This window comes from Gigantopelta aegis, chromosome 6 (genome assembly GCF_016097555.1).
Source record: "Gigantopelta aegis isolate Gae_Host chromosome 6, Gae_host_genome, whole genome shotgun sequence".
Lineage (NCBI taxonomy): Eukaryota > Metazoa > Mollusca > Gastropoda > Neomphalida > Peltospiridae > Gigantopelta > Gigantopelta aegis.
The window spans coordinates 6,386,842-6,413,010 of NC_054704.1; the positions used below are offsets into that span (position 1 = coordinate 6,386,842).

General features: G+C 35.8%; 1 protein-coding gene across 5 annotated transcripts in view; it reads left to right on the forward strand.

The window, feature by feature from the left end:
- LOC121375685 (CAP-Gly domain-containing linker protein 4-like) overlaps positions 1-26,169 on the forward strand; it is a 70,109-nt gene that overhangs the window by 32,410 nt on the left and 11,530 nt on the right. For 2 of the 5 annotated variants that reach the window (XM_041503262.1, XM_041503267.1), the window contains exons 3-13: positions 562-817; positions 1,571-1,714; positions 2,020-2,219; positions 2,857-2,992; positions 3,406-3,534; positions 4,183-4,200; positions 18,224-18,349; positions 19,119-19,242; positions 20,155-20,175; positions 21,926-22,014; positions 24,267-24,318. In XM_041503262.1, the coding sequence (XP_041359196.1) occupies positions 562-817; positions 1,571-1,714; positions 2,020-2,219; positions 2,857-2,992; positions 3,406-3,534; positions 4,183-4,200; positions 18,224-18,349; positions 19,119-19,242; positions 20,155-20,175; positions 21,926-22,014; positions 24,267-24,318 (1,295 nt within the window). The remainder of the gene's footprint in view (positions 1-561; positions 818-1,570; positions 1,715-2,019; positions 2,220-2,856; positions 2,993-3,405; positions 3,535-4,182; positions 4,201-18,223; positions 18,350-19,118; positions 19,243-20,154; positions 20,176-21,925; positions 22,015-24,266; positions 24,319-26,169) is intronic. The other 3 variants (XM_041503264.1, XM_041503263.1, XM_041503265.1) reach the window with 3 other exon arrangements.

Below are 26,169 nucleotides of genomic sequence, written 5' to 3' on the forward strand. Positions count from 1 at the left end.
GTTAGACTAAAGGCTTTTATCGGTGTTTCACTTTTAAAAACTAAAGAGTTCCTTTTTGTTTTGAAATTACTGAGGCAAAAAACTCAAAATTTGATGTTAAATGAAAAAAAATGTTTCGAATGGAAATTGAGCCTTTAATTGTGAATGTAAAATGAAGTCGGGGAATGCCACCATATCTCTGATGTCATTTAATTTTTATAGTTGTACTTTTTATTATTGAGTGCTATTGTTAAAGAATTTTCAAAAAAGAATTCAAAATAAAATGTGAACTTGTTTGTATTATTGTTAATATGTATATTTCAAATTTTATTATAAGAAATGTCTGTTGTATTGGATTAATTTTTGGATTCATTGGGGTATAATTAAATTTTCAGAGGATGCTGGGAGTTACAGGACTGATATTTGAATTTGGGGCTGTTTTCATTATTCTTGCCGTAAGAATTGTTTCTCCGTTTTACAAACCCAATTTTTCAGTCAGTCAAAGTTTAAAAAAGAAAGAAAGATAATTTTTGATGTAGTGAGTTAGATTTCAGTGTTAATGGAATGAACTTTGATTTACAGATTTTAAAACGAGGTGCAAACATTAATGACCGAGATGGGCTCACCGATATGACTCTGCTACATTATGCCAGCAAAGCAGGGGCTGCTGGGATAGGCGATTCGGAACTTGCCGCGTCAGTTGCCAGCTCCCTGATCTCGCAAGGTGCTGATGTTAATATCCGATGTCGCTGGACTCACATGACAGCCTTACACTACGCAGCTTACTTTGACGTCGTTCCTGTCATTAAAGTGTTACTCAAAGCAACAAAGGCTTTAGGTAAGTAAATAAACAGGCACATATGCAGAGGGAGGGTTTCAGGGCTCAATCCTCACCATTGGCTAAAAGAGATTTTTTGCGTTAGTCTTTTTGTATATTGTATACGGTCCTTTATTGGAAGATGTTTTGTTATACAGTGAAACCCCTCCAAACCGGACACCATTGGGACCAAGAAAAATGTCTGGTTTTAAGAGGTATCCGGTTTAGAGAGGTTAAGTTCTGTCCTGCTTTTTAAAAGGGACTCTGTAAAGAATCCGGTTTTGAGGGAATTCCGGCTTACAGAGGGTCTGGTCTTGAGAGGTTTCACTGTACATTGTTTATGTCTGCTGCAATCTAGTCCCCATTCAGTAGCAGTCCTACCTCATTTATCCACCTGATTCTTTCATACTATCCATTAGGCTTTTCACGTACACTTGTGTCTGTGCAAATAGCTTTAGGATCTTGTCCCCTCTGCAAAAAGTCTTGCCCATGTGTCTGATTACCACTAATATCACACTCTCTGCAGTATATTGCTGTCATGGACTTTGTTGTATATCTTTTTTTGGTAATCAGTATAACAAAACTATTATCACAGTAAGAACTGTATCACGGTACAAGACTGAGTACAAAGTATGTTTTGATAAAGCTATGACACTAATAGTTTTAAACACGGAACTCCATGGGGCATTACCATTAGTTATAGTGAATGTAGAATAATGGATGGATTTAGTTTTATAATATTAATTTAAAATTATTCTATTATTTATTTTTCAGACATTGATTCAACGTGTTCCGAGTTTGACAACGGGACGGCTCTTCACATAGCCGCATCCAACCTTGCTCACGAGGCTGTAAAAGTCCTCCTACAAAATGGTGCTCACCCCAGCCTCAAAGACAACCTCGATCGCGTACCAGCAGGTTAATTGATGTTAAACAATAACTGTATTTTAAAACCTGGGAAATATGCAAGGAAAACACTGTAGAATTAGAGTTTAACCTTTCTGTATAGGTCACCTAAGATAAGTACACAATAGTTTTATTAACAGTTGATCTATATTTAGACGTTTTAAAAAAACATACTTACCATAAGTCACTGCTATAGGTGAAAGCTGTTTCAGAAAGTTTTGGTTTAATAATTCTTAAGTTCAGTGTTCTGTAAAGTATTCTTTCCATGAAAATATATACAGATTGTTTGCTTAATTTTTGTAATGTTTTATTTTCAGATTGTGTTCCTGATCCAAACAGCCTGGAACCGGGAAGTGACATGCAGAAACAAGTATCAAAAATAAAGAAAACGCTGCAAGATGCGATACCACCGAGTCCTAAACAACCACCTCCCAACTACGACTTAGTCCAGAGCAAAGTCACATTGCAAGCTCTTGGGCTGAACATCGGGGATAAAATTGTGGTGGGAGGGTTGAAGGTAAATCATGATTTAACATATTCCTGTAAACCAACGTTATTACTGCATAGTAAGTAAGGGAGATAATTAACATGATGGTACTAGTAGAGCTGAACAATAGAATATATATCTTTTTTTTTCTTAATTCTTATCCTAGCTTCACACTTTAGAGATTTTTCCATTTTGTAATGGTCTGTTCTAAAATATCAAACACCCAATCAGAATGTTAGAGATTTCTCTGTCTAGTAAAATACTGTACTAAAAATACCAAAAAACTAAATTCGTATTCCAAATTCCGCCCACCTCAAACTTAATCCCCCCTCCTGGCCCGGACTTAGTCACTGGCGATGTCAGAGGTTAAGCCCGTGACAGGCGTGTGTGAAACCTTTGTGGTATATGTGCACATTAAAATATATTGGACTCGGACTAAAATAACAAACATCCAGTCAGAAGTACTTTTTCCACCCTAATGATGAACTTGGTTTTTCCTTTTGTCTCAGAGTAATCCATTGTTAGTCTTCTGCTTATTTCTTGCATAGCAGACAGACAATTGAGGTCATGTATGACCTAATAAGTTGAAATAAAATTGTAGTTGAAATAAGTTTAGTATTGAGTTTTTCACAGACATGACCTGTAATATGCATGTTATGTTCAACAGACAGGCACCCTACAGTACTGTGGACCGACAGAGTTTGCTGGCGGAGTCTGGGCCGGTATCGAGTTGGATGAACCTGTAGGAAAGAATGACGGAAGCATTGGCGGAATATCGTACTTCAAATGTCCTCCGAACTACGGTTGGTTTTTATTCATTTCTGGTTTTCTCCACATTAACTGATAGATTCAGTTTAACAATTAAAATAACCAAAACACATTGACTTAATTATAACATCATTGTTTCAAATGGGTATCAGAAATAAAAACAATTATTTAACATTTCACAATGATACTGACAATATAAATGTGTAGTCTTATCAAACAATAAATTTATCAGGATGTTTGTTTTAGAAGTTAAATATTTTCAAATGTAATTTGCCAACAAAAAACCTCAAAGAACTTGTATTTTTAAATAAATATGAATGCATTGAAATATCTTCTGTTTGTTGTGGAAACAAGAGCAGACATAAAATAGCAGAATATTTATTCGTTGTTGTTTTTTCTTAAAAGTTAACTGCAACACCTACTTTTATTTTGTATGATTCTGTTTCAGGTATTTTTGCTCCTATTAGCAAGATTGCTAAACTTGGAATGATTACCACTAGGATATCTCCAGCTTCCCCCGTCCGATCTCCCGTTAAAACCATAGATGTGTCCCATGTGACTGCGAAAGTAGATACAGGTATGGTTAAAACATACGTTAATTGTTTATTTTGTGTTTTTGCCGTTTTTAATTTAGCAATTGCTTTTTCCCCTCACAATTTTCAAGACCAATTTGTGGATTCATGTTACATTTACAGATGAAGTTCATGATTGCTGTTTGCATCTGATTGTCACTTGGTTATCATCAACGGTGTAGAATTTGTAGATATTGTTTATCGGTTCCTTTATACTATTTATATTTGTCAAATGGTTTAAAGGGTTTTTGTCTTTAATTACCAGTTGCTAGTTGTTGCTTATCATCAGGCTTTTATCTTTTTGTGTTTTCTGTTTACAGGTAGTTGTTTGTTTACAATTATTTGTCTGACTTGTGTATATAATTTACAGTTAATGTGTTACGTGGATAATTTGGTTGTTGTGGTTTACAATTAATAGTGTGTTTACAATTTAATATTAGGTTGTTGTTACAGTTATGTTGTATTTCCTGAACATTTAAATTAATTTGTGTTGTCTGTTTACAATTACCTGTAGGTTGTGTTTGGTTTTTTTTTACAGTTTATGTTAATAAATTACATTTAGTTTTTGTTTATGGTTTACAATTTGTATTCCAATTACTCTGTTGCCTGTTTACAATTAGTTTGTTGACTATAATACCATTGCTTCATTTCAGCCAATTCAGAGGAGGAAGGTAAATGGTCATTAAGTAAAATGTCCGCTCAATATGCACAAAGCACATGTGACTTGTCTCGTTGTTTTGTTGTCGGCCTCACTGGCGGCCAGGTCTTGTATCACTTCTCTGTACACCGCTGTAATACCCGACTTAATCCCATATTAATCGCTAGAGAGATACAAAGAATACTACATGTGGCTGTTGTTTAAAAACATTTACTGAACACTACTATTGGCTGTTGTTTAAAAACATTTACTGAACTGCATTAAAAATGCACCAGTCAGATTTGTAATTGTAAAAAGAAAAGATAATACATTGAATTTATTTTGTATCACTGGATGTATTCTGGTAGGTAATACATAACCCCCAAAACATATACAAGAGTTAGTATTATTGTGTGTTTTAAACAATCTCACGTGTGATAACAACTGAAAATTGGGTTGGTGCGTTTTGAATGGAGTTAAGCATATTTCACAAGTGACAGTGCCAGTAAACTGGATACAGATTTAAACATTAAGTTGTAAATGGTTTCTAACAGACACAAGTGTAGTATTAAAATTCCTACACATCCTCCCCTCAAAAAAGAACAAGTCTTTTCTAAGTTAATTATAGCAATTGACTGTGCTTGTACACTGCTGTTAACTTGCACAGTGTGGATACAAAACTTTGTAGAGTTAATATCATTGGATGGTTTAGATTTGACATGTAGGTCATCAGGAAACAGCCAATTGGATGTCTGTAAATTTACAACATCAAGTTGGATGTGGCCACATGGTACCTCAAATATCACAGGATTCTCTTAAATGGATGTGTAAGAAATATCTTTAGTAGCCTGGTGAGTCTGTAGTCACATTCAATTTGTCTTGGCCTCAAGAAAATGCAACAGAATAAATGCTCATTGAATATGTTAAGTTATCAAAATTATGAAATATTTTTGAATTAACTCATCATAGTTTTGTATCCACATTTTTCAAAACCTGGATTTTTTCCATGCGATTTGCTTTTCATAGGATGAGTATTTGTTTAATTGTAATAAAAACCCCACAAAAAACACAAAAACAATTAAGGTTACACTAAACAAGGAGACAGTCACACGTGTTGGATATTAGATATCCATGCTTGTTGGTTTCTGTTATGTTCGTGTTCCATTTGACACCACAGATAGATTACAAGTAACAGATAGATTAAAAGTAACAAACAGATAGATTACAAGTAACAAACAGATAGATTACAAATCACAAACTTTGTCTCTATATGTTTCGTAGAACTTGTTAACACTAACAGGTTAAAATTGATTCTACAATAAAGATAACATTTTATTATTGTTTGACTTTACATTAAAGGTTAACTTAATAATGAACTAAAGTTAAAATTAGACAGAAAATGTTTTGCCATGTCAAATACCTAAAGATGACATTACATGTTTTCATTTCCAATAAAAGTTAATTACATTTTATACAAATGATTGAATACTGATTTTTGGATAAAAGGTAAAAGGACCAAGAATTAACTTTATTGAATAATGACGTACTTCATAAGTTCTCTTGACCGGTGACAAAATTTGTATGATTTGCTGTATAGTGTATGTACTGAAAACAGAAAATGACATCATGAATAAGACATCCTGGTTTTTAAATAAAGTTTGGAATGTTTAGCACATGTAAGATGCTTTGCAGCACTAGGTTAAAAGCAAAAGTAGAAATAACACCTTTTACTTGTTATTGGGAATACAAAGTATACAGTAAAATAAATTTCAACTGTAGAACTCTTGGTTCTTAATTTTATTATGTGAAGCCTGTATCACATTATACAATGTGGCACACCTCAACTGTCGCGTCGAGTCGTGTCATATGTATAGAAAAACCAATCATCTGTGACTGATTTTCAGTTGACCCAACAGCGTTTAACACAACCGAATATACTGAAAATGTTTTTTGTCCCGAGGTTTGGAATTGCCTTATCTACACCTCACAATGGTGATTGATTCTTTTTCTTGCCCATTTAGTTACAGTAACAAAATATTATGTAAGCTACGGTTTGTTTATTGCAGAACGATTCATAAACATTTCACCTACAAACTCATTTAATCGTATGTGGAAAAACAACATAAAAATGTAACAACTTACCAATAAATATAAAGTTGAAAATATCATTTTGTTTAAATACTTTAAAAAAAATGATACGTCAAATGGCAAACAAAATTCTAAAAAACATGAGTTATGACATCAATCATCGTAAAACGCGAGTTATGACGTCACACATATTTAGAAATCGCCCAGCACCGGGGTGCTAGACAGATTTATCTAGTACCATACAAAAGCTGGCTAATTCAGTCATGTGGGCAAGAAAATGTGATCTAGGCTTCAAATGTTTCAAATAACCACAGTGAGCATGTGTAGTAGCTATGTTTTGTTAGTGGGATCACTTTTGTTCAGTTTAGAATACAAGTAGTTCTGAAGGACTTACTGTATTTTAGTTAATGTTTTAAATCAGTTTGTTAACGGGCGCCAGTGAAATGATTTGTTTGTTCTGCAATGTATATGTGTTTAAGATTTGGATGACAATAGCAATGCATTTAGTGTGACGACCTGAGTTCTGAGTCTGCATGCTGCACGTTGTATGTCGTTTCCTTTTGCTGTTCACATCATTTATAAATGTGTTTTTTTGTGCTTTGGAATTGATGCTTGGCACGGTTTTAGACCTGTACATATGGATATATCACTCCACTGCTAAAATAACAACCGTATGAAGACAGTAAAGTTTTAGAAAATAATTAAGTTTATTCTAGCTACAAATAATCTGCATGTGAAAGTGAAGACTAACGTTGATTTAGATTCAGTTTTGGATTCCAGTGGAAAATACTTCAAGTGTAGATTCCTGTATCTTACGCGGTGGCATGTACATGGTTTATTTCACAAAGTTGTGGCATGTACATGGTTTATTTCACAATGTTGTGGCATGTACATGGTTTATTTCACAATTTTGTTGTCAAAATTGGAACCAGCATCGAGGCAAATCCATATTTTGATTGGTTCTGCCGTCTTTCTGAGTTTGTTTATGGCTTTTGAACATGGAGATATCTTTGCGTTGTTTATGTTTGCAGTATCAGCATTATTCCATTGTTAGTGGCTGGTAAGCTTGATTATGATGCAGTTAACAATGTAAATGTGCAACTAATACTAGATACATTGCTAACCATTTGAACAATATTGAATAACTGTCTAAATATCATTCAGTAGTGTCCTTATTTTCCATTTAAAAAACTTCATGGTTGATTTTAACAATTGCTACGTACAGTCAGTTTGTGGTGTCATTTGGAACTCGGAATCTGAAATCAGACAGAATACCTCTAACCAGATTTGCTTTATATATTTCAGATAAGCAGTAGTCCTACAATACTGATGCTTATGTATCATCATTTTTCTTTTTTTCAGGAAACAGAATTGTGTACTATGTCTTTCATAATATGTTAGTAAAACATATTCATTAGTACTTTTAGTGTTCAAGTAATTAGTAAATAAGATTTTCAGACAGTTGGATAAACTTCTTTCTTATTGAAAATCATTTGAATCTGTAGAGTTATGATTTTAATACTTTTTACTTAAAACAGTATTAACTGCAATTAACACATGCATATATTTTAGCAGTATGTGCACAATGCTGCTGTCATTTGAACTAACTTGTTTTTAGCCATGTTTCTGTGCCTGTCTCCAATTAATCAGACACAAGTAATTTGTGTGTGCCTACCTTTAGAAAACCGTAAAAACAAAAATTTTCTGTGAAAATTAGCATCACCTACTGGGTGGGTGAGTTTTTATTTTGTGTATTTAAAAAAAAAAAAACTTTGGAAAAGAAGAAAAAAATGGGCGTGTGGGGAGGGGGATTCAAGGAGTGATTAGAAATGATTTTGTTGAATTGATTGGGTTACAGATGGCTGGCTTGATCATATGCAAAACAATCGTATTTAGAAAACAGACTGCTTTAAATTCTTGCAATCTAATTAAAATTAGCTCCACTATTACATGTGAATCTAACAGCAGCCAGTTGGAGCTCATGTCCACCAATCAAAACCTTACTTGCAGAATCATGCCAGTGATTTAAAAATAATTTGAAAACATTCCAAATTATCCTGAGGGTATAAGACATGTTTCATGTGAATTATGAATGCCGTAAAACATGTTTTATTTTATAAAATAAATAATTTGTAATGTAAAAGTGAAGACTGATTTAGTTTGGTTTTTTTTATAAATAAATAAATAATTTTTAATGTAAAATTGAAGACTGATAACCCATCCCGTACGTATTGGTATGGTTCGCTGTACTGCGGCCACTAAAATAGACTCGCCCGATATTTTTTGAATTTGTATGCTCCCAAATAACGTTATAAAAGGCGAAGTGTGATTGGTCAATATTTAAATTATTATTTACAGACGAAATGTTACCTGGACATTGGAGACTATGCAGTGTTGTTAGCAATCTGATTAAAATTAGTTCTACTGGTCTAAATAAGGCATTCGTAATTCACACGAAACATATCGTATACCCTCAGGATAATTTGCAATGTTTTCAAATTAGTTTCAAATCACTGGCATGATTCTGCAAGTAAAGTTTTGATTGGTGGACATGAGCTCCACCTGGCTGCTGTTAGATCCACGTGTAATAGTGGAGCTAATTTTAATTAGATTGAAATTCTTATTGTTTGTAAGAAACATGCTTGGCCATAAAATGATGGATAGATCTATGCTTTGACCAACTAATGCCATTTTTGGTAGTTTTAATAGTTCACCTTTAGATTTTAATAAAATGCTTCAAATCCCTATATCAAAATAATATCTACATCACTATTAGCAGTGTTATGTAGATGCTATAACTAGTACCATCCCGTTATAGATTAATATACATTTAGAATAATATCTACATCACTATTAGCAGTGTTATGTAGATGCTATAACTAGTACCATCCTGTTAAAGATTAATATACATTTAGAATAATATCTACAACACTATTAGCAGTGTTTTGTAGATGTGCTGTAACTAGTACCAGCCTGTTACAGATTAATATACATTTAGAATAATATAGTCCTTCATATAGTAGCAAACTAAATAACCCAATATTCTATTTATAATAGACAACTTTGCAACTGTTAATAATAAATAAAATATTCATTATACTGAAATCAAGGTACACGTGAAATATGAAATATAGAATAAAATATTTATTATACTGAAATCAAGGTACACAAAATATCCTGGAATTTATAATAAAATATTTATTATACTGAAAACAAGGTACACATAAAATATCCTGGAATTTATAATAAAATATTTATTATACTGAAAACAAGGTACACATGAAATATTCTGAAATTTAGAATTCTTCAACATGCCCATAGGAATTATATGTGGAGCAGGAAGGGGAGGTGGGGGGTGGGTACTGGCAAACCTACTTTTTTATTTATTTATATACATGTATAATAATAGAACAAAGAAAAGTAAATGTTTTGGGCCTAAAGTATGAGAGAACAGGTGTAAGCCCCCCCCCCCCCCCCCCCAATTCCTATGGGTTTGTTCTACCTGTGTCAAAAAAATTAAAATAAATAAAATAAAATTAAAAATCATGTCTGTATGCATTTATTAATGTGTCAGACATAGTATTTTATTCATTAAAATTATGATAATAGATAACTGTTAAGGTCAACAATATTTCAAATATTAAACGGTTAGTTACAGGGAGGGTTGGATAGATGGATTGAATGGATGGATAGATGTATTGGATGGCTGGCTGGCTGGCTGGCTGGCTGGCTGGCTGGCTGGGTGGATGGATGATTGCTATTAATATGTACCATTTGTTTGGGTTTTTCCAAGTGTGATTTAGGGCATTTATATACCTTTCGGTTTCCCCACCCATTCACACAAAAAAGTGACAATAATAAATAAAAAAAGGTTTATTATTTAATAATAAAAATTGAAATATGAAATGTAAATATATTTATTTTCTACAAAGTAAATCAAAGACAATCAGTTTAATAAAAATCATTAATTGAAGAAGGAATGAGGGAAAAAAGGAATTTAATTTGAGGCCAAATGTCCACAAGAGCAATAAACCTTGTATACCCTTTGCGAATATTGGAACCGCCTTCGATTTGTTTGTTTATTCTTGGGATATGGTCGGTGCATATTTGTAGGGGTCATGTTTCACAAATGAAATTATGGTATAAATCACATACACATTATGAGACATGACAAAGTATATTTCGAATATATCTATATGTATATATATTGAAAACAAAGTGGTAACATGATTCATTTCGCAATTTGTTCCGTAGCAAAGCATAGTATTTACAGTTGCACCCCTCAATATAAAGTAAACTCGTCCAGGTTTTGCCAGTATCATGTGCTATTTATAACACCAGCATAGTTTTCGGTGCTCCAGTGATGGAAGCCGTGAACGCAGCAAAAAGATTGGGCGGTGTTTGTGCTATAACATCAGACGTCCAGACCAAATTACACGATGCTGAGAAATCATTTCGTAAAGCTTGTGAACAGATAGTACAGCTGAACAGACGGTTGGACGAAATGGCGAAAAGATACGACAAAGCCAGCAAAGAAAACCATCGTTCGTTCCGATATTCGCTGCGACTGCGCATGGCGGTCACCGAGGGTGTTCGAAATATGTACTACGAATACGCTTCGAACAAAGCCGACGAAATAACCAATCTGAGAAGTCAAGTGTTGCACGACGAACATGGGTCTAGCGGCGACGACGACGATGATGATGATTACAGCGACGAATTTGACGACGACATGGAAGCGGACGAGAATGTTGAAAACGACGAGGAGGAAATGGCACTGGACGAGATCGATGCGAACCTGACGAACGAAACGGAACAGAGCAAACAGAATTCTGTGCAAATACCCTGACGACTGTCTGTATTCGTTTGACGATTTAAGATTCAGTGTTTTGCCTAAATTGAAACTTATTTCCATGAACGAAACAAGTTTTGAATGGCAAGAAGAATGTAGGAACAAAACCGAAGAGTTTTCACATCTTTGTGTGCCATATGAGGCCCTAATGAGGATAACATTCCTTTGTTTTTGTTAATGCAGGAATATGGATCTTCTTTTGTTAGAATAACATTGAGGCCTAAAAAGAGGGTGATACACTCTTTCACATGTATGCTCAGGGTTGAACATTGTATGAAAAATTTGACTTCAAGCAATATGAAGATATAATATATATATATATGCTAAAAAGATTTGAAAAATGTAAACTTACTGAGAATGTTGTTTAAACTGTTTTGTAGTGTCTGGTGAAAACCATAGATGTGGTTTACATTAACAGTTACTGTTACCTCCATATAATTATCGCAGCAAAATTTAATTAGTTACACTTAGGGTGATATTATAAAACAGATTTCTGTTAATTCATATATCCCCAAATTTGTGGTGGGGTCATACAATATAGTATGATTTGACAAGGCTTCAATTTTTAAACCAGTTTTGGGTGAAAGTAACAAACGTTTTGCTGCATGATCAAAGTAGTTTGATGACCATGTAAAGTCTGAACCAAATTGTTAACAACTACAATAAATTGATCTTCTACCTTTTTATTGGTAGATTTTCTTCACTTTTATCCAACATAAATTGTGAAAAAACATTACATTGATATGGATTCCACATATTAGATTGAAACCATATCACCTATATCAAATCTGTTAAGATCTCCTCGGACAAAACGCATGCAATCTTTCACAGTCTGTGATTTTTTTTGATTTTTTGATATTTTTTTGTGTGGAATACTCCTCAAGTTGGGTGGAAGCCTCTTAAGTATGTGACATAATTAATCTGACATCATGATGAGTTCATTATACCTTAGGGCATGTCATGATGTTAGATTAAGTCATATCAATCCACCCTCTTGAAGAATATTCCATAAACAAGCAGAACAATAGACGGCAGAAAACTGCATATATTTTGCCCTATACAATCTCTGTGAAGTCGATATCTGTGACATCATTTCAGTCTCATATGTGGAATCTGTGTCAATGTAATGTTTTTTTGTCACGATTTTTGTCTGGACTAAATTTTGGCGAAATCTGAACGGTACTTAAAGGTAGAATAATTTATTGTTGTTATTTTAAGTTGGAATTGTTGCCAGTTTTACAGTTCCTTTTAATCACAACAAAAAGTTTCGACTAATATTTAAAGAAAATTCATTTATTTTGTTAATTTGTTATTGAATGAAATACAACTGTACATATCGGTTTCATTGATTAAAGTGGCTCTTCCAGGAATGATATTGATTTTTTATTAGCAGGGCTGCAGAAATCGGGCCAGAACCAACTTAAATATACTAGCCTGCCAGTATTTCTACTAGTCCGCCAGCCCATAGATCAAAATATTATTGTTTAACAATATAATATACACTTAGATTTGACAAAAACATTTTTAATAACACTTGTTTGGCCAAATGATCAACATCACATGGCAAATTTTTTTTTTTTAAAGTCCCCCACACACTCAAACACCTGAGACCTTGATTAACAAAACGAGATTGTCAGTCGGACTAGTAGTTGTATTGTTTAACTTATCTGTCGGAAATTTGACGAGCGGGCGAGTACTTTCTGCACCTGTGTTATTAGTATGTTTTCATGCTTTCTGTTGGTTTTATCTTTTCAAGTTTGAAAAATAAAATGTGTTTAAACAATATATATTTTTGTGTCCATCTTAAACACAGGTCTATTTCTCACTGATATTGAATATAATTTTGGTTGTAAGAGTGCAGTTGAGAGCACATCTTTTTGGCACTTCATTTCGTGTTTGTATTTCCAAGGCAGAGCCATTTTGTCCAATATGAATTGTTAATTATTTGTTATTGTTGTTTGCATATTTCATCGTGTGGACGTCATTCCATTTGAAAATCATTCAATAAAAATATTGACAGTTGTGTGTTATTATGTTGGGTCTCTCCCAGTGTGTGTAATAATCCATGATGTGTTGCCGCATAACTTAAAAGCTTCATTGGCAGATCCAGAGGCTGGTCACAGGAAACCCATGGCCCCCCCACCTGCAGATCTTGCATACAAATACATACATGACCATCAAACCTCACATGTAAGAACAGCTTGGGATTGCAGTGTGCTGCATACTATTACTAGGTTGCTGTGACCTAGTTTTGACTGTTTACTGCACATAACAGTAAATCCTTGTCCGGACCATATTATATACATATGGAAATTAATTAAGCAACACCCATATTTGCTCAGACTGAGCAACTTTAATGAACTGGTGCATGAAATGTGTCAAAGATTTCCATACCTTATGAAATTTTTAGTGAACAGAAAGGGATGAGGAGAAACATAGCCAATAATACCATGACATAATGTGGTTTATTTCAAGATGGTACAGATTTGGAAAATGACTTCATTTCATTCAAAAACATTAATAATTTCACTGTTGTTGCACAGACAACTGTCGGTACCATGCACACATCTGGTTCATGAAATTGAAGAATAATGTCTGTCAAGTCCAAATATTGACTTTCCATCAGTATCTCGTGTAACCTCCCTGCACACGAACAACTGCTTCAAGACACCACCTCATTCCTTGGATCAATCTCTGGATTTGATTTGGAGGAATCCTGTTCCAATTATCATGCAAAGCAGCAGTCAATTCATTGAGAGTCTGGATAGGTGGGTCTCTCTGTCAAACACGACGGCCTAAAATGCCCCACAGATGCTAAATGGGATTGAGATCTGGACTCGTGGCTGGCGATGGAATGGTCTCAACAGCATTCTGTTGCAAGAACTGGGTGACAGCATGTGCTCTGTGAGGCATGGCATTGTCATGCATGAAGATGGGTCTTGTGGCTAGAGGATGATTATCAAAATGGGGGACAAGGATCTCCTGTTGACACTGAGGCCCATTAAGGTTACCACGAATGGTGATGAGGTCCATCTTGCAACCCAAGGAAATGCACCCGCATACCATGACTGACCCTCCCCAAAAGGGAACCGTATCCTGGATATTGTGGGGAACCATGGCTGTGTTCCTTTGTCTCCCGACACGTGTTCGACCATCCACTATATGTAATAAGAAACGACTGTCATTGGAAAAGTGAACCCTCCGCCATGATGCAATGTTCCAGCAAACATGTTGATTACACCAGGCAAGTTGTGTTGCTTTGTGAGCTGGAGACAGTTTTATACGCTTGATGGGTCTTCTGGCCCTGTATCAGCTGATTCCTGATGGTCCTGTAGGAAATGGCTCTCCCTGGTAACCACTGTTTTTTTTAAAGATGTGCTTGAGTCCCATGAATGATGCCTAACAAGTCTCAACAATGCTCTATCCTCTCTTATTGTTGTCTTACGGGGTCTGCCAGGTATTGGACAATCTTTAACATCATTGGTAGCCCTGTGTTTGTTCAACAGTCTTGAAATGATGAAAATATTGTGCCCAAGTTAAGGTCCAATTTGTCTGAGGGACATTCCTGCATTTCTCATGCCAATAATTTGCCACCTTGTAGCCTCTGACAATTTACGACGTGCCATGACAATTATGGTACTGAATATTCAATGCAAATTGACAGGAGAGAGTGTGACATGTAATCATTACAAACTTGATTTCAACACTGTTACGGGTATGACATTTCATGTGCATTGTTTGTCGTTGCACATGCATTGAAGATCTCCACAAAAGTCATGCTATTCAGCAAGATGCCACATGTCAATATATCATTCAGGAAAATGCCCTGTTTTCTTAATTCACAGAATTATAGATCTATAAATTGGGTGTTGCTTAATTTATTTCCATATGTATACATACAGGACCACCAAACCTCACATTTAGGAACAACTTGGGATGGTGGTTGGTCCAAAACAAACATTAAACATTTCACATAATTAGAATTGAATCATACTGTAACAATACTAACATATTCATTAATATAGATGTGGTTTTCCATCAAACTCCTGATGGGCGTATCATGTACCTCACCGGTACTTTTTTTTCATTTTTTGTTTTTTCATCCACAGCAGCTATGTATTGTATTATATACTCTTCAAAAAAAGTAGGGGAATTCTAATAAGAATTTACAATTGCCAAAATTGTAAGGTATATTAGCTGTGGGGAATGGTTATATGATAATGGTGAAATAATTGGGCAAATATTACAACCGGTAGTTCAGTATTAAGTAGGTTTTATGACCAAAGATCTTGAAGGACGATTGGGGTCAAAAGTGAAATTTGAAAGTTGACGTCTTTTTATCAGTAAATCGCAAATTCAAACAATAAAAATGACTAAAAACAAAACAATAACAACTGTATGATCAACAGAATGAAAAAGATTGACAAAAATGATGTTCCACAGTGATTAATCGACCTTCCTGGAAATTTTCAAAATCGAGAATGACACCCCATGCACAAGTATGGGGCAACTGTGTTATGCACGTGCAAACTATGGAATGTGTTTCGGTGTGTTGATAAACAGACCTGAACGTTCTTTACTAGGAAAAGAAAGGAAATGTTTTATTTAAAGATGCACTCAACTGTTTACTAGGATGTCTGTGGTCAAAATGTATATTCGGTCTAATAGTTGATATTAACATTAATATTTCAGGTTCCCCTACTTTGTTTGAAGTGTATATAATATACACTTTTGTTAACTAAATTGCCCCCAAAACACATCTCTGAGCATCTTTGTTTCAACATTTTTTAGGAAGCATGTCTCCCCCCTCAAAAAACCCAAGAAATCCCCAAACAACCACCCCTATACAGGTCTCGCTTCCTTAGGGAGCTCAGCTCATTTGCCTTTACCAGACTCTTTTCAGAATTTTGTGACAACACTTGTTTACAAAATCCTGGATCTTTACCTTGACACGTGTCATATGTTCACACTGTCTTTGGCACTGAACCAGTTTATTTCAGTTATGTGTCAAACGTGACTGTACACTTCAAAATTGTTGCATATAGCTGTAGGATATAGCGAATACTACATGACTAAGAAGGGCAAGATTTAGCCCAGTGGCAAAGCGTTCGCTTGATGTGCGGTCGGTCTGGGATCGATCCCCGTCGGTGGGCCCGTTGGGCTATTTCTCGTTCAAGCCAGTGCACCACGACTGATACATCAAAGGCTGTGGTATGTGCTATCCTGTCTATGGGATGGTGCATATAAATGATCCCTTGCTACTAATCGAAAAGAGTAGCCCACGGAGTGGCGACAGCGGGTTTCCTCTCTTAATATCTCTGTGGTCCTTGACCATATGTCCGATGCCATATAACTGTAAATAAAATGTGTTGAGTGCGTTGTTAAATAAAACATTTCCTTTACATGACTATGGTGTATCAAAACTTATCTTGAACACAGAAATGAGTGTAGTATTCTTACATATCCTCAAAAACCTTTGTATATACATTGTGTGTGTCCCCTTCTATTGTGCATCATAATTTATTGACCTTTTAATGAATGGTTTGAATTTGACATTTGTCAACACCATGGAGTAGCATCAAGCAAGCACTTCCCCACTGGGCTACGTCCCACCCCTTGTATATTTAGTATGACCACTGGCCTAGTCGACGGTGTAGTTGTGTTTTCATTCTGTACGACCACTGGCCTAGTCGACGGTGTAGTTGTGTTTTCATTCTGTACGACCACTGGCCTAGTCGACGGTGTAGTTGTGTTTTCATTCTGTACGACCACTGGCCTAGTCGACGGTGTAGTTGTGTTTTCATTCTGTACGACCACTGGCCTAGTCGACGGTGTAGTTGTGTTTTCATTCAGTACGACCACTGGCCTAGTCGACGGTGTAGTTGTGTTTTCATTCTGTACGACCACTGGCCTAGTCGACGGTGTAATTGTGTTTTGATTCTGTGTGAGTTCCATGTGAAGCAGTAATGGATTTTTCATTCCAGTACCATCTCCAACCCAGAATATGTGATCCAGGCTTGGTGGGGGGATGTACGGTTGTGTACATCAAGTTTTACCAACTTCACTCCAGGTGTCCCCTGAATGTGTAACCCAAATGGGACGGGGGAATTTATACCTGGCAAAGACTGTATGTTTATGTGTACCCTGGGTTTGGATGATACCAAGGCAGGGTTATTGGCTGTGGGAAATTGTAGGGTTCGGTAGGTTTGGATGACCCCAACCCCCCTTCCACAGGCTAAAACAATTTGTTTTAATTTTTTAATTTTGTTTTGTTATTTAAAAAAAGAAAAGTTTATTACCCCAGAAATATGTTATGATAGTGTCAGGGTTAATATTTTTTTTTTATGTTGCAGTAGTAGTCTATTCACACATGTGTGCAGGGAAAATGTAGACTGTAAATGTCTGCTACATTTATATTTGAAGGCTCCCATGTCCAGACTAGGCTACACCACTTGCCAGGTAGTTCAGCTGCCTTTCTATTTGTGTGATGTTACCTCTGCGACTAGCTGTGATGCCAGGCGGTTAAATTGAATTGGTTCATTTGCAATGAAGTCTTTTTATGGATGCATGTAACCCCATGGGTGCTAGCTGTGGAGCAAAAAAAAAGAAGAGTTGATCATGTGTCAATTTGTTTTTCTGAGCTGTGTAGCTATAACTACTGGGAGAACCCATGAAATGACCACATTTTAGGCACATTACCTGTTGTTACTAATTTTATGCACTTGATTAATGACATCATGTGGAAGGAAGTATATTATAAGAAAATATGCTAACAGTGTGGCAACAACACTAAGGACAAGGCAGCCTAGCGGCCAGCATCATTCATTCGTTTTTGTCTGTTAAATGGTTGCATCATTCATTCGTTTTTGTCTGTTAAATGGTTGTAGCATGTAAAACAATCGGTATGAGCTTGTGTTGTGGTTGTGTACGATGTAATAACATACAAGTGAATGCATGGGTTGTTCTATCGGCTGTGTGTAATGTTTTATTTCCATATACCTGTATCCATTTGATTGATACATATATATTTTTTTATTATTGTAAAGGTTTTACTTTTTACATTTTTACCACAAGCCACTTGGTACAGTCGTTTACATTTGTTGTCAATATGTTCTAGGTCTGAGTAAATCCAGAGCATCTTCAATAACCGATCTGGGAGAAATTATAGTTGGTGATCGGATTATCGTGGCTGGTCAGAGAAAAGGAACTGTTCGCTACATTGGAAGTACAGACTTTGCTCCAGGTAACATTACCAAATTTACAAGAACATAACATTTTGATGCAGTATTTTGCAAACTATAGCCACATTTACTTTTTTGCAAACTTTCCAAAAAAACAACAACTTTAATACATAATTTCTTTGTTATTTTGAATGTGAAGTGAGCACCTGTTTACATTCACAATAATTATTCTTCAAGGAATTCTTTGGTTTATAATGAGAAAGCTAACCCCGCTCCAGCCACATAAAATACTGGTATAAATAACAGCAAGAAATATTTTACATAGTTTCGAATAGACAGGACAGCACATGCCATGACATGATGTATCAGACATGGAGTACTGGCTGTTCTATCAAAGTCTACATATTTGGTTGCCAGTGGTAAAATATCTTTAAAAAGGAACAAGAAAAGAGACCTACATGTAGCTGTAATAGCTATGTTCAGACATCTACAGCAGAAATAACAGAATTTATTTCAACATCACAGAAACAAAAGACATAATAATTACTTAAAGCTTTCCATTTTCAACTTTTCAGTTGAAATACTGTCATTATATTTACTAAAATTGGTCATTGTTTTTAGTCACTATTAATAATATATTTTAATAATTTATTAGAATTTTGAAAGTTATATACATGTACTTAAAAAAACCATTCTGAAAGACTTTGAATAATAATTAACCATACACTAAAATTACAAATTAGTGTTTTTTAAATTGTCAAATTAAAAGTTTGATTCTAGTGTTGATTATACTGTTATCAGTAATAATGTGCATTTGCCCCGATTCTACAGGCACTTGGTATGGTGTTGAGCTGGACAAACCGGCCGGGAAGAACAATGGGTCAGTGAACGGGGTTCGCTACTTCTCCTGTAAGATGAAACATGGAGTGTTCGCGCCTCTGTCAAGAATCCAGAAGTAAGTACGGCAGACACAGCTGCAGCAAACTCTTTACAACAGCTTATGCAGGGGTGGGAATTCTCCTCAGATCAACTGTTTTCCTCTCATGGAACATTGCGTTTCCTTGCATTTTAATAGTCTTTTCCTCCAAAATGTGTCAGATGGCACAGATTTTAACGTAGGATTTCAAGAATTTCCGGGATCCCTCTAGATTTCCTCTTTTTTACAGTTCACCAATTCCCACCACTGTTTGTGGCTAAGATGTCAGACTTCTGGCTCGGCTAAATCACAGTTCATAGATAATACATTTGAAAATAAAAAAGGAATTGCAGGAGAAAAAGTAATTGCAGGATCAAAATTTTAAATAAGAAAAGTTACTGCACACAACCTTAGAAAATGTGATTAAATAATAAAGACTTTTAATATCCATTGTCTTCATTTGTACGCGTCAGGTGAAATATTTTGGCCACTATTGCTGCCACTGCCTTTGTTTTATGTTTACAGTTAATACATATAGTTATAAACCTGTCTACATTCAGTAAATATAGCTATCTTATTTTTCTAAAACAGCTTCAAAGATAATAAACTTGCAACCAAATGTAGTTGAGACAAATTCTGTTCTGTAAGCATGTCGTTGAGAATTTGTGAATGCATGTTTTCGCTATATTGTGTACGGATTCACATGGTTCTAAGAGAAGGGAACATTTTTGTTTGTCTGGATTATATTTTCAAATTTTGATTATTATAAATCTGGATCTCAGAAATTATTATTAGTTTTTAGTAATTTAATATATGAACTGTAAGTATAGCTATTGACATTTTATATATGACCTTGTGAACAAGTAATGGTGCTACGTTGTCTATGTTAAAAAATAATTGCATTTTGGATTAACTAACAAATTTCAGTTTTATTTTTTATTTTCTTCTCAGACAGTTTCACGTATTCAATAGGTATATACCAAATATTTTTTAATATTTTATTAATTGGAATCCTAATCATTTTACATTTAATTAACACTTAACAAAAATATTGATTTATAGCTTTTATATACTCCACTCCCCACCATCAGTATGTGTATGTTAAGTAGACCGTTTATGTCACTTTCCCTACCAATTGTTTGACATTATTCATATCCATAGCCACATTTATGCATGACTCATATTTAATTTATCTGCATGTTTTAATTCAAGGCCAAAACTTCCACTTTCTGTTTTAGTTCCCTCCCCCCACACCCACCCACCCACATACATACACCAACACATTCTCTCTCTCTCTCTCTCTCTCTCTCTCTCTCTCTCTCTCTCTCTCTCTCTCTCTCTCTCTCTCTCTCTCTCTCACACACACACATGCAAAAATTTCCTGTCTATCTTTGTCTTTCCACGAAATCTAACCGAGATATTTGTAGTAAACACTTAACTATGGTCTGAATTTCCTGTCTATCTTTGTCTTTCCACTGAATCTAACCGAGATATTTGTAGTAAAGCACTGGCCTGATGCACTATCGGTCTAGGATCGATCCCTGTTGGTGGGCCTTTTGGACTTTTTTGTGATCCAGCCAGTGCACCATGACTGGTATATTAAAGGTCGTGGTATATGCTATCCTGTCTGTGGGATGGTGCATATAAAAGATCCCTGGCTACTAATGGGAAAATGTATCACGTTTCCTCTCTAAGACTGTCAAAATTACCATTTTCCACAAACACTCTCTTATACGGATTCTCTATTTTTATTTGGTGGTGGTCGAATGATTTAAACATTTATTTTATTTTGATGGTTATGGAATTAATATGTGTTGGTTACAGGGATAAAACGAGCATGTTTTTATATTTTAATATTTTAATATGATTTTATACACCTTTTATATTATTGTTTTTTCATCTGTGTAACACATTATAATTTGTATTAATAGTTATATTTAAACAAACATGTACATTTTAACATGTATGGTATTTACAAGTTGTATTTTCATGACTAGGACAACTGAATATTTTTTTTTTTTTTTTTTATTAAAATGGTGTAACCAATAACGTAATTACTATATAAAAATTTAAACTGTAAAGTCATTAAAATTTAGTAGTTTAAAATTAAATTGATGTAAACTTTTTTTCCTCTTTTTTAATAAACAAATCTCACTGAATTACTGTAAGCACCTGTTTAATAACACCATACTTAATTAAGAAATAATTCTCAGGTAGTCCCTGCAGTTCACAAATTGGCCTCGGCAATATCAAATGCTGAGGCAATTATAGCTTGCATCAGCTAAACTTTGCCTCAGCATTTTAAAAAATGCCTGTATCTGTATACAATAAAATTACACTGCTGTTTAATACAATCATTTACTGTTAAACATGTACTATATATAGATTGTTTGACCACATCATAGGTTTTGGTTGAAACTTCCACACAAATTGCATTAGCAGAAGAAAAAAAGCTTTTATGTCTGCATTACTAAATGCTGAAGCAAATTGCAAGAACTGTGTGCCTTGACCCAACTTTGACACATTTATAAGAATCATTGTAACTCACTACTTTCAGCCATAACATTTCATTATTTTCTTCCTATTTTAATAATATGTTAAAAAGTACCCAGACAAATGTTCCAATTCTAAAATGTTGTGTAAGGTTTGATAAAAGTAACCATTTTGAATGTTAGCATGTTGTTTGTTTCTGCTGTTTGTAACAGTGTTCTGTTATTTGTAGGCTAGGAGATCGGCGATTCAGCTCAAGTGAATCTCTCGACACCATCAGTTGGGGCGCTGTGTCTGAGAGACTGGACAGGAAAATGTCAGGTACTTTGACTCCAGTCTTTAATAGTTTCATTATTATTATACTCTGTCAAAAAAGAAAAGCATAGGCGAAATATTCATGGAATTATCACTTTAATACAAAGTGGCATAAGTTCGTTATTTATGATTGTATCACAGTCAAATTTGACATGAGTATGTGACAATGTTCTTGCTATGGACTGACGGCAGTGGAGGCGTTTTCATCAGCAAACAGCGTGGCACGAGGGCACTGAAATCAGTACCTTGTGTTGCTACCAGCAGCAACAATCACTGCGCGACATCTCCTTGGCATAGACTGAATGAGTCTCTGAATCCAGGTATGTGGAATCCTAGCCCATTCTTTCTGCAGTGCATGTGACAGTTGCGGAAGCGTCTGAGGCTCTGAGTCACGCTGACGTACACGTCTGTCCAGTTTGTCCCATAGATGTTCAATGGGATTGAGATGTGGCAATCTTGATGGCCAAGGCAGCACATTAATGTTCTCATTCTGTAGGAAATCCATTGTTATGCGGCCTGGAATTGTCCTGCTGAAAGAGTTCTCTCTGTCGATCCAAAATGGGAAGCATGTGACTGTGAAGAATTTCATCCCGGTAGCGTACAGCTTTCAGGTTGCCTTGTTCGAACACAAGTTCACTTCTGCCGGTGTATGAGATGGCTCCCCACATCATGACACTCCCTCCACCAAATATGTCAACATGGGCGACACAGTTGTTGGCAAAACGTTCATTGCGGCGTCTGTAAACACGTCATCCATCATGTCACTGTAGAAGGAAACGTGACTCGTTGCTGAACCATACTCGCCGCCAGTTTCTCAAGTTCCACCCCTGTACATTCTTGCACTAGCGAACATAAATGTTGATGTTGACGTCGCAGGACGGGCCAACATGCGGTCTCCTAGCCCGTAAACCAGCTTCTCGAAGTCGGTTCCGAATGGTTTGTGCAGACACCCTTCTCAAACCAGGTATGCGTCCAGCAGAGTTCATTGCTGTGACAGTTCGATGATGCAAGTGCAGAACCCAGATGTAGCAATCTTGTGCTGCAGTTGTTATGCGAGGTCTTCCACTTCTGGGCCAGTCTTCAGCTGATTGAAACTGCTGGTACCTGTCCCAGAGACGTGAAATGGTGCTCTGATGGATGTTCATGTGGCTTGCAACTGCGATTCACCTAACTGGAGTGGCCTATTGCAATGTTTTGATTTGGCAGGTTTAGTCTTGGCATCTTGTAACTCATCTACGTCGAAATGGAAATGAGGCATCATTGCGAGCATTGCAGCTTTAAATACCCATCACTACCCCAATCGTTTCCACGAGTTTCACGTGCATTCGCCAAAATCTTACCATTTCACGCCGATTTCTTGCAATTGTCACACAACGTTCCACAACGTGTTAAATTTGTTTTAGGGTGCATTTGGGCATGCTGTCCCATTCCAGGAACATTACTAAACATAGTCATTCAGCAACATTGTACCAAAAAACCAATATTTTTATAAAATCAAACACTTTTCTTCTTTTCCTATCACCTATGCGTTTCTTTTTTGACAGAGTATATTATTGCATTTGGTTTTTATTTATCATCACTTAAAACCCAATCTGAGAATTGAAAATTTGCATAACTCAATTATGGGTTGCGCAAAACTTAATTGAGATAACCTATTTCCTATTTGCATAACCATGTCCATGATGTCCTGAATTAATTGAGATAACCTATTTCCTGTTTGCATAACCATCTCCATGATGTCCTGAATTAATTGAGATAACCTATTTCCTATTTGCATAACCATGTCCATGATGTCCTGAAGTAATTGAGATAACCTATTTCCTGTTTGCATAACCATCTCCATAATGTCCTGAATTAATTGAGATAACCTATTTCCTATTTGCATAACCATCTCCATAATGTCCTGAATTTAATGTGTGAACAGAAAATAGGTTATACAAAGTTAGATGCAGTGCACGAAGGAAAATAATAGTTCTCTCACAATTTTCAGAGGTTTACAATGAAATATTCATTCATTCATTCATTCATTCATTCACTTTTCTTTTGTTCGCTAACCTTGACAGATTTTATTTACCTTGGTTTTCAAACTTTGTCAACCAGTCTTTGATTTGCCATTTGAGCTTTTAAAACATTGATATGTGATAAAAATGAGGTTAATAGTGTTTGGTTTATGCAACCCTCGCATGACAGCTTTGTTTTAACAACCCAAACATTATTTAATATATTTGTGCACAACTTCCTCATATTGTTTTTTGCAGGTCCATCAGTATCAAGTTTTGTTAGTAGACCATCCAAGTCGCCTCTTCGAATGTAGGTTCTTAGATTTGCTTATAATTTGACCAATACTATACATGTACACCCTTCCCTTATTTAGCTGCTTACACATGTACACCCTCCTATTTAGATGTGTGCCAGCTCCACTGCTTACACACATACCCCTACCCCTATTTAGCTGTGTTCCCACCTCCACGGCTTACATGTACACCTTCCCCCTATTTAGTTGTGTGCCCATCTCCACACATACCCTCTCATTTAGCTATGTGCCCATCTCCACTGCTTACACACGTACACCCTCCCCCTATTTAGCTGTGTGCCCACTGTCACTGATTACACACGTACACCCTCCCCCTATTTAGCTGTGTGCCCACCTTCACTGCTTACACACGTACACCCTCCCCCTATTTAGCTGTGTGCCCACCTTCACTGATTACACACGTACACCCTCCCCCTATTTAGCTGTGTGCCCACCTTCACTGCTTACACACGTACACCCTCCCCCTATTTAGCTGTGTGCCCACCTTCACTGATTACACACGTACACCCTCCCCCTATTTAGCTGTGTGCCCACCTTCACTGCTTACACACGTACACCCTCCTATTTAGTGTTTTTTAAATTATGCAGTTTCTTATTACAGTACAGTGATTGTGTTGTGGTCACTGGTTTGCGAGTTCCAAACAAGCCACTTGTTTCGCGACACGCGTGAGTGTTTGACATTAGACACGTGCAGAACGTTGACACTTGACAGTTTTCCACGAGTTGCAGTGAATTTTCCATGTGGCCTCAGATTACAGTTATCTTCCTATTTGGTTGTCCAAAATCCGGAACTTTTACCGCGCAAGTAGTCTGCTGTTTGACTGTGATTATTTCATGGCAACTATTTGACTGAAGTGACAGGGGAGAGCATGTAGTTTGTAAACATGTGTAATTTGTTGACATTGAAGACTTGTTTGTGGTAATTCCAGCCCATGCAAAATTAGTACTTTTTGTGTAAAATGGGTGTACTCCGGCCTGGTTTAGAGGGTGTGTTTGTTTAAACCAATATGCTGCGAGAAAGAGCTGGACAACAGGGTATGTGTCCCCCAGGCAGGCAAAGGTACATACAAAAATCCACGGACCTGCTGATATTAATAAAAATGTTATAGCCACTAAGGCTATATAGAAATATATAGCGAAATTAATTGTGGTCTGAGGCCAGTTCTTAGTATTCTTGCCATCCTGAAGCTTCGAATTACCTCCCCTGTTGTGTTATCTCCCCTGTTCGTTGTGTGATCTACTTTTTGGTTTACATACATGGTGCAACTTGTCCCTAGTGACCAGCTTGTTATTAAATGATACCTTAAGTATTATGTTATTAAATGGATCTTTTCATATTGGCCTTGTTATAGATGCAATATCTCTTGTCTTGTCCTCAGGTTATCTGTATTGGCCCTTGATGTTTCCTTTTGACAGTCAGTAGATATTTAGGTGTTACTTGTGATGAACTAGGTGTTACTGGTGATGAACTAGGTGTCACTTGTGTTGAACTAGGTGTCACTTGTGACGAACTAGGTGTCACTTGTGACGAACTAGGCATTACTTGTGATGAACTAGTGAACATTCCTCCTTGTTTCTATCATGAATTTATTTCTATTTGCTAATTTGGTGTGTTCAAATTAGGTGCTACACATAAACACATATCTGTTGAGGGGAGATAAGGCTATTGACTCGTACCTGTAGTGTGTAGTTATTGCAATAAACCCAGTTAAAAAGATAACTTTTACTTTGAAATGATTTGTTACATTACTGGCAGTCACCATAATTGATACATTTGGCATATAGCTCATGACTTCCTTTTAATAGCTCAAATCAAAAACACTTTATGAAAATCACAATTTTTTCAT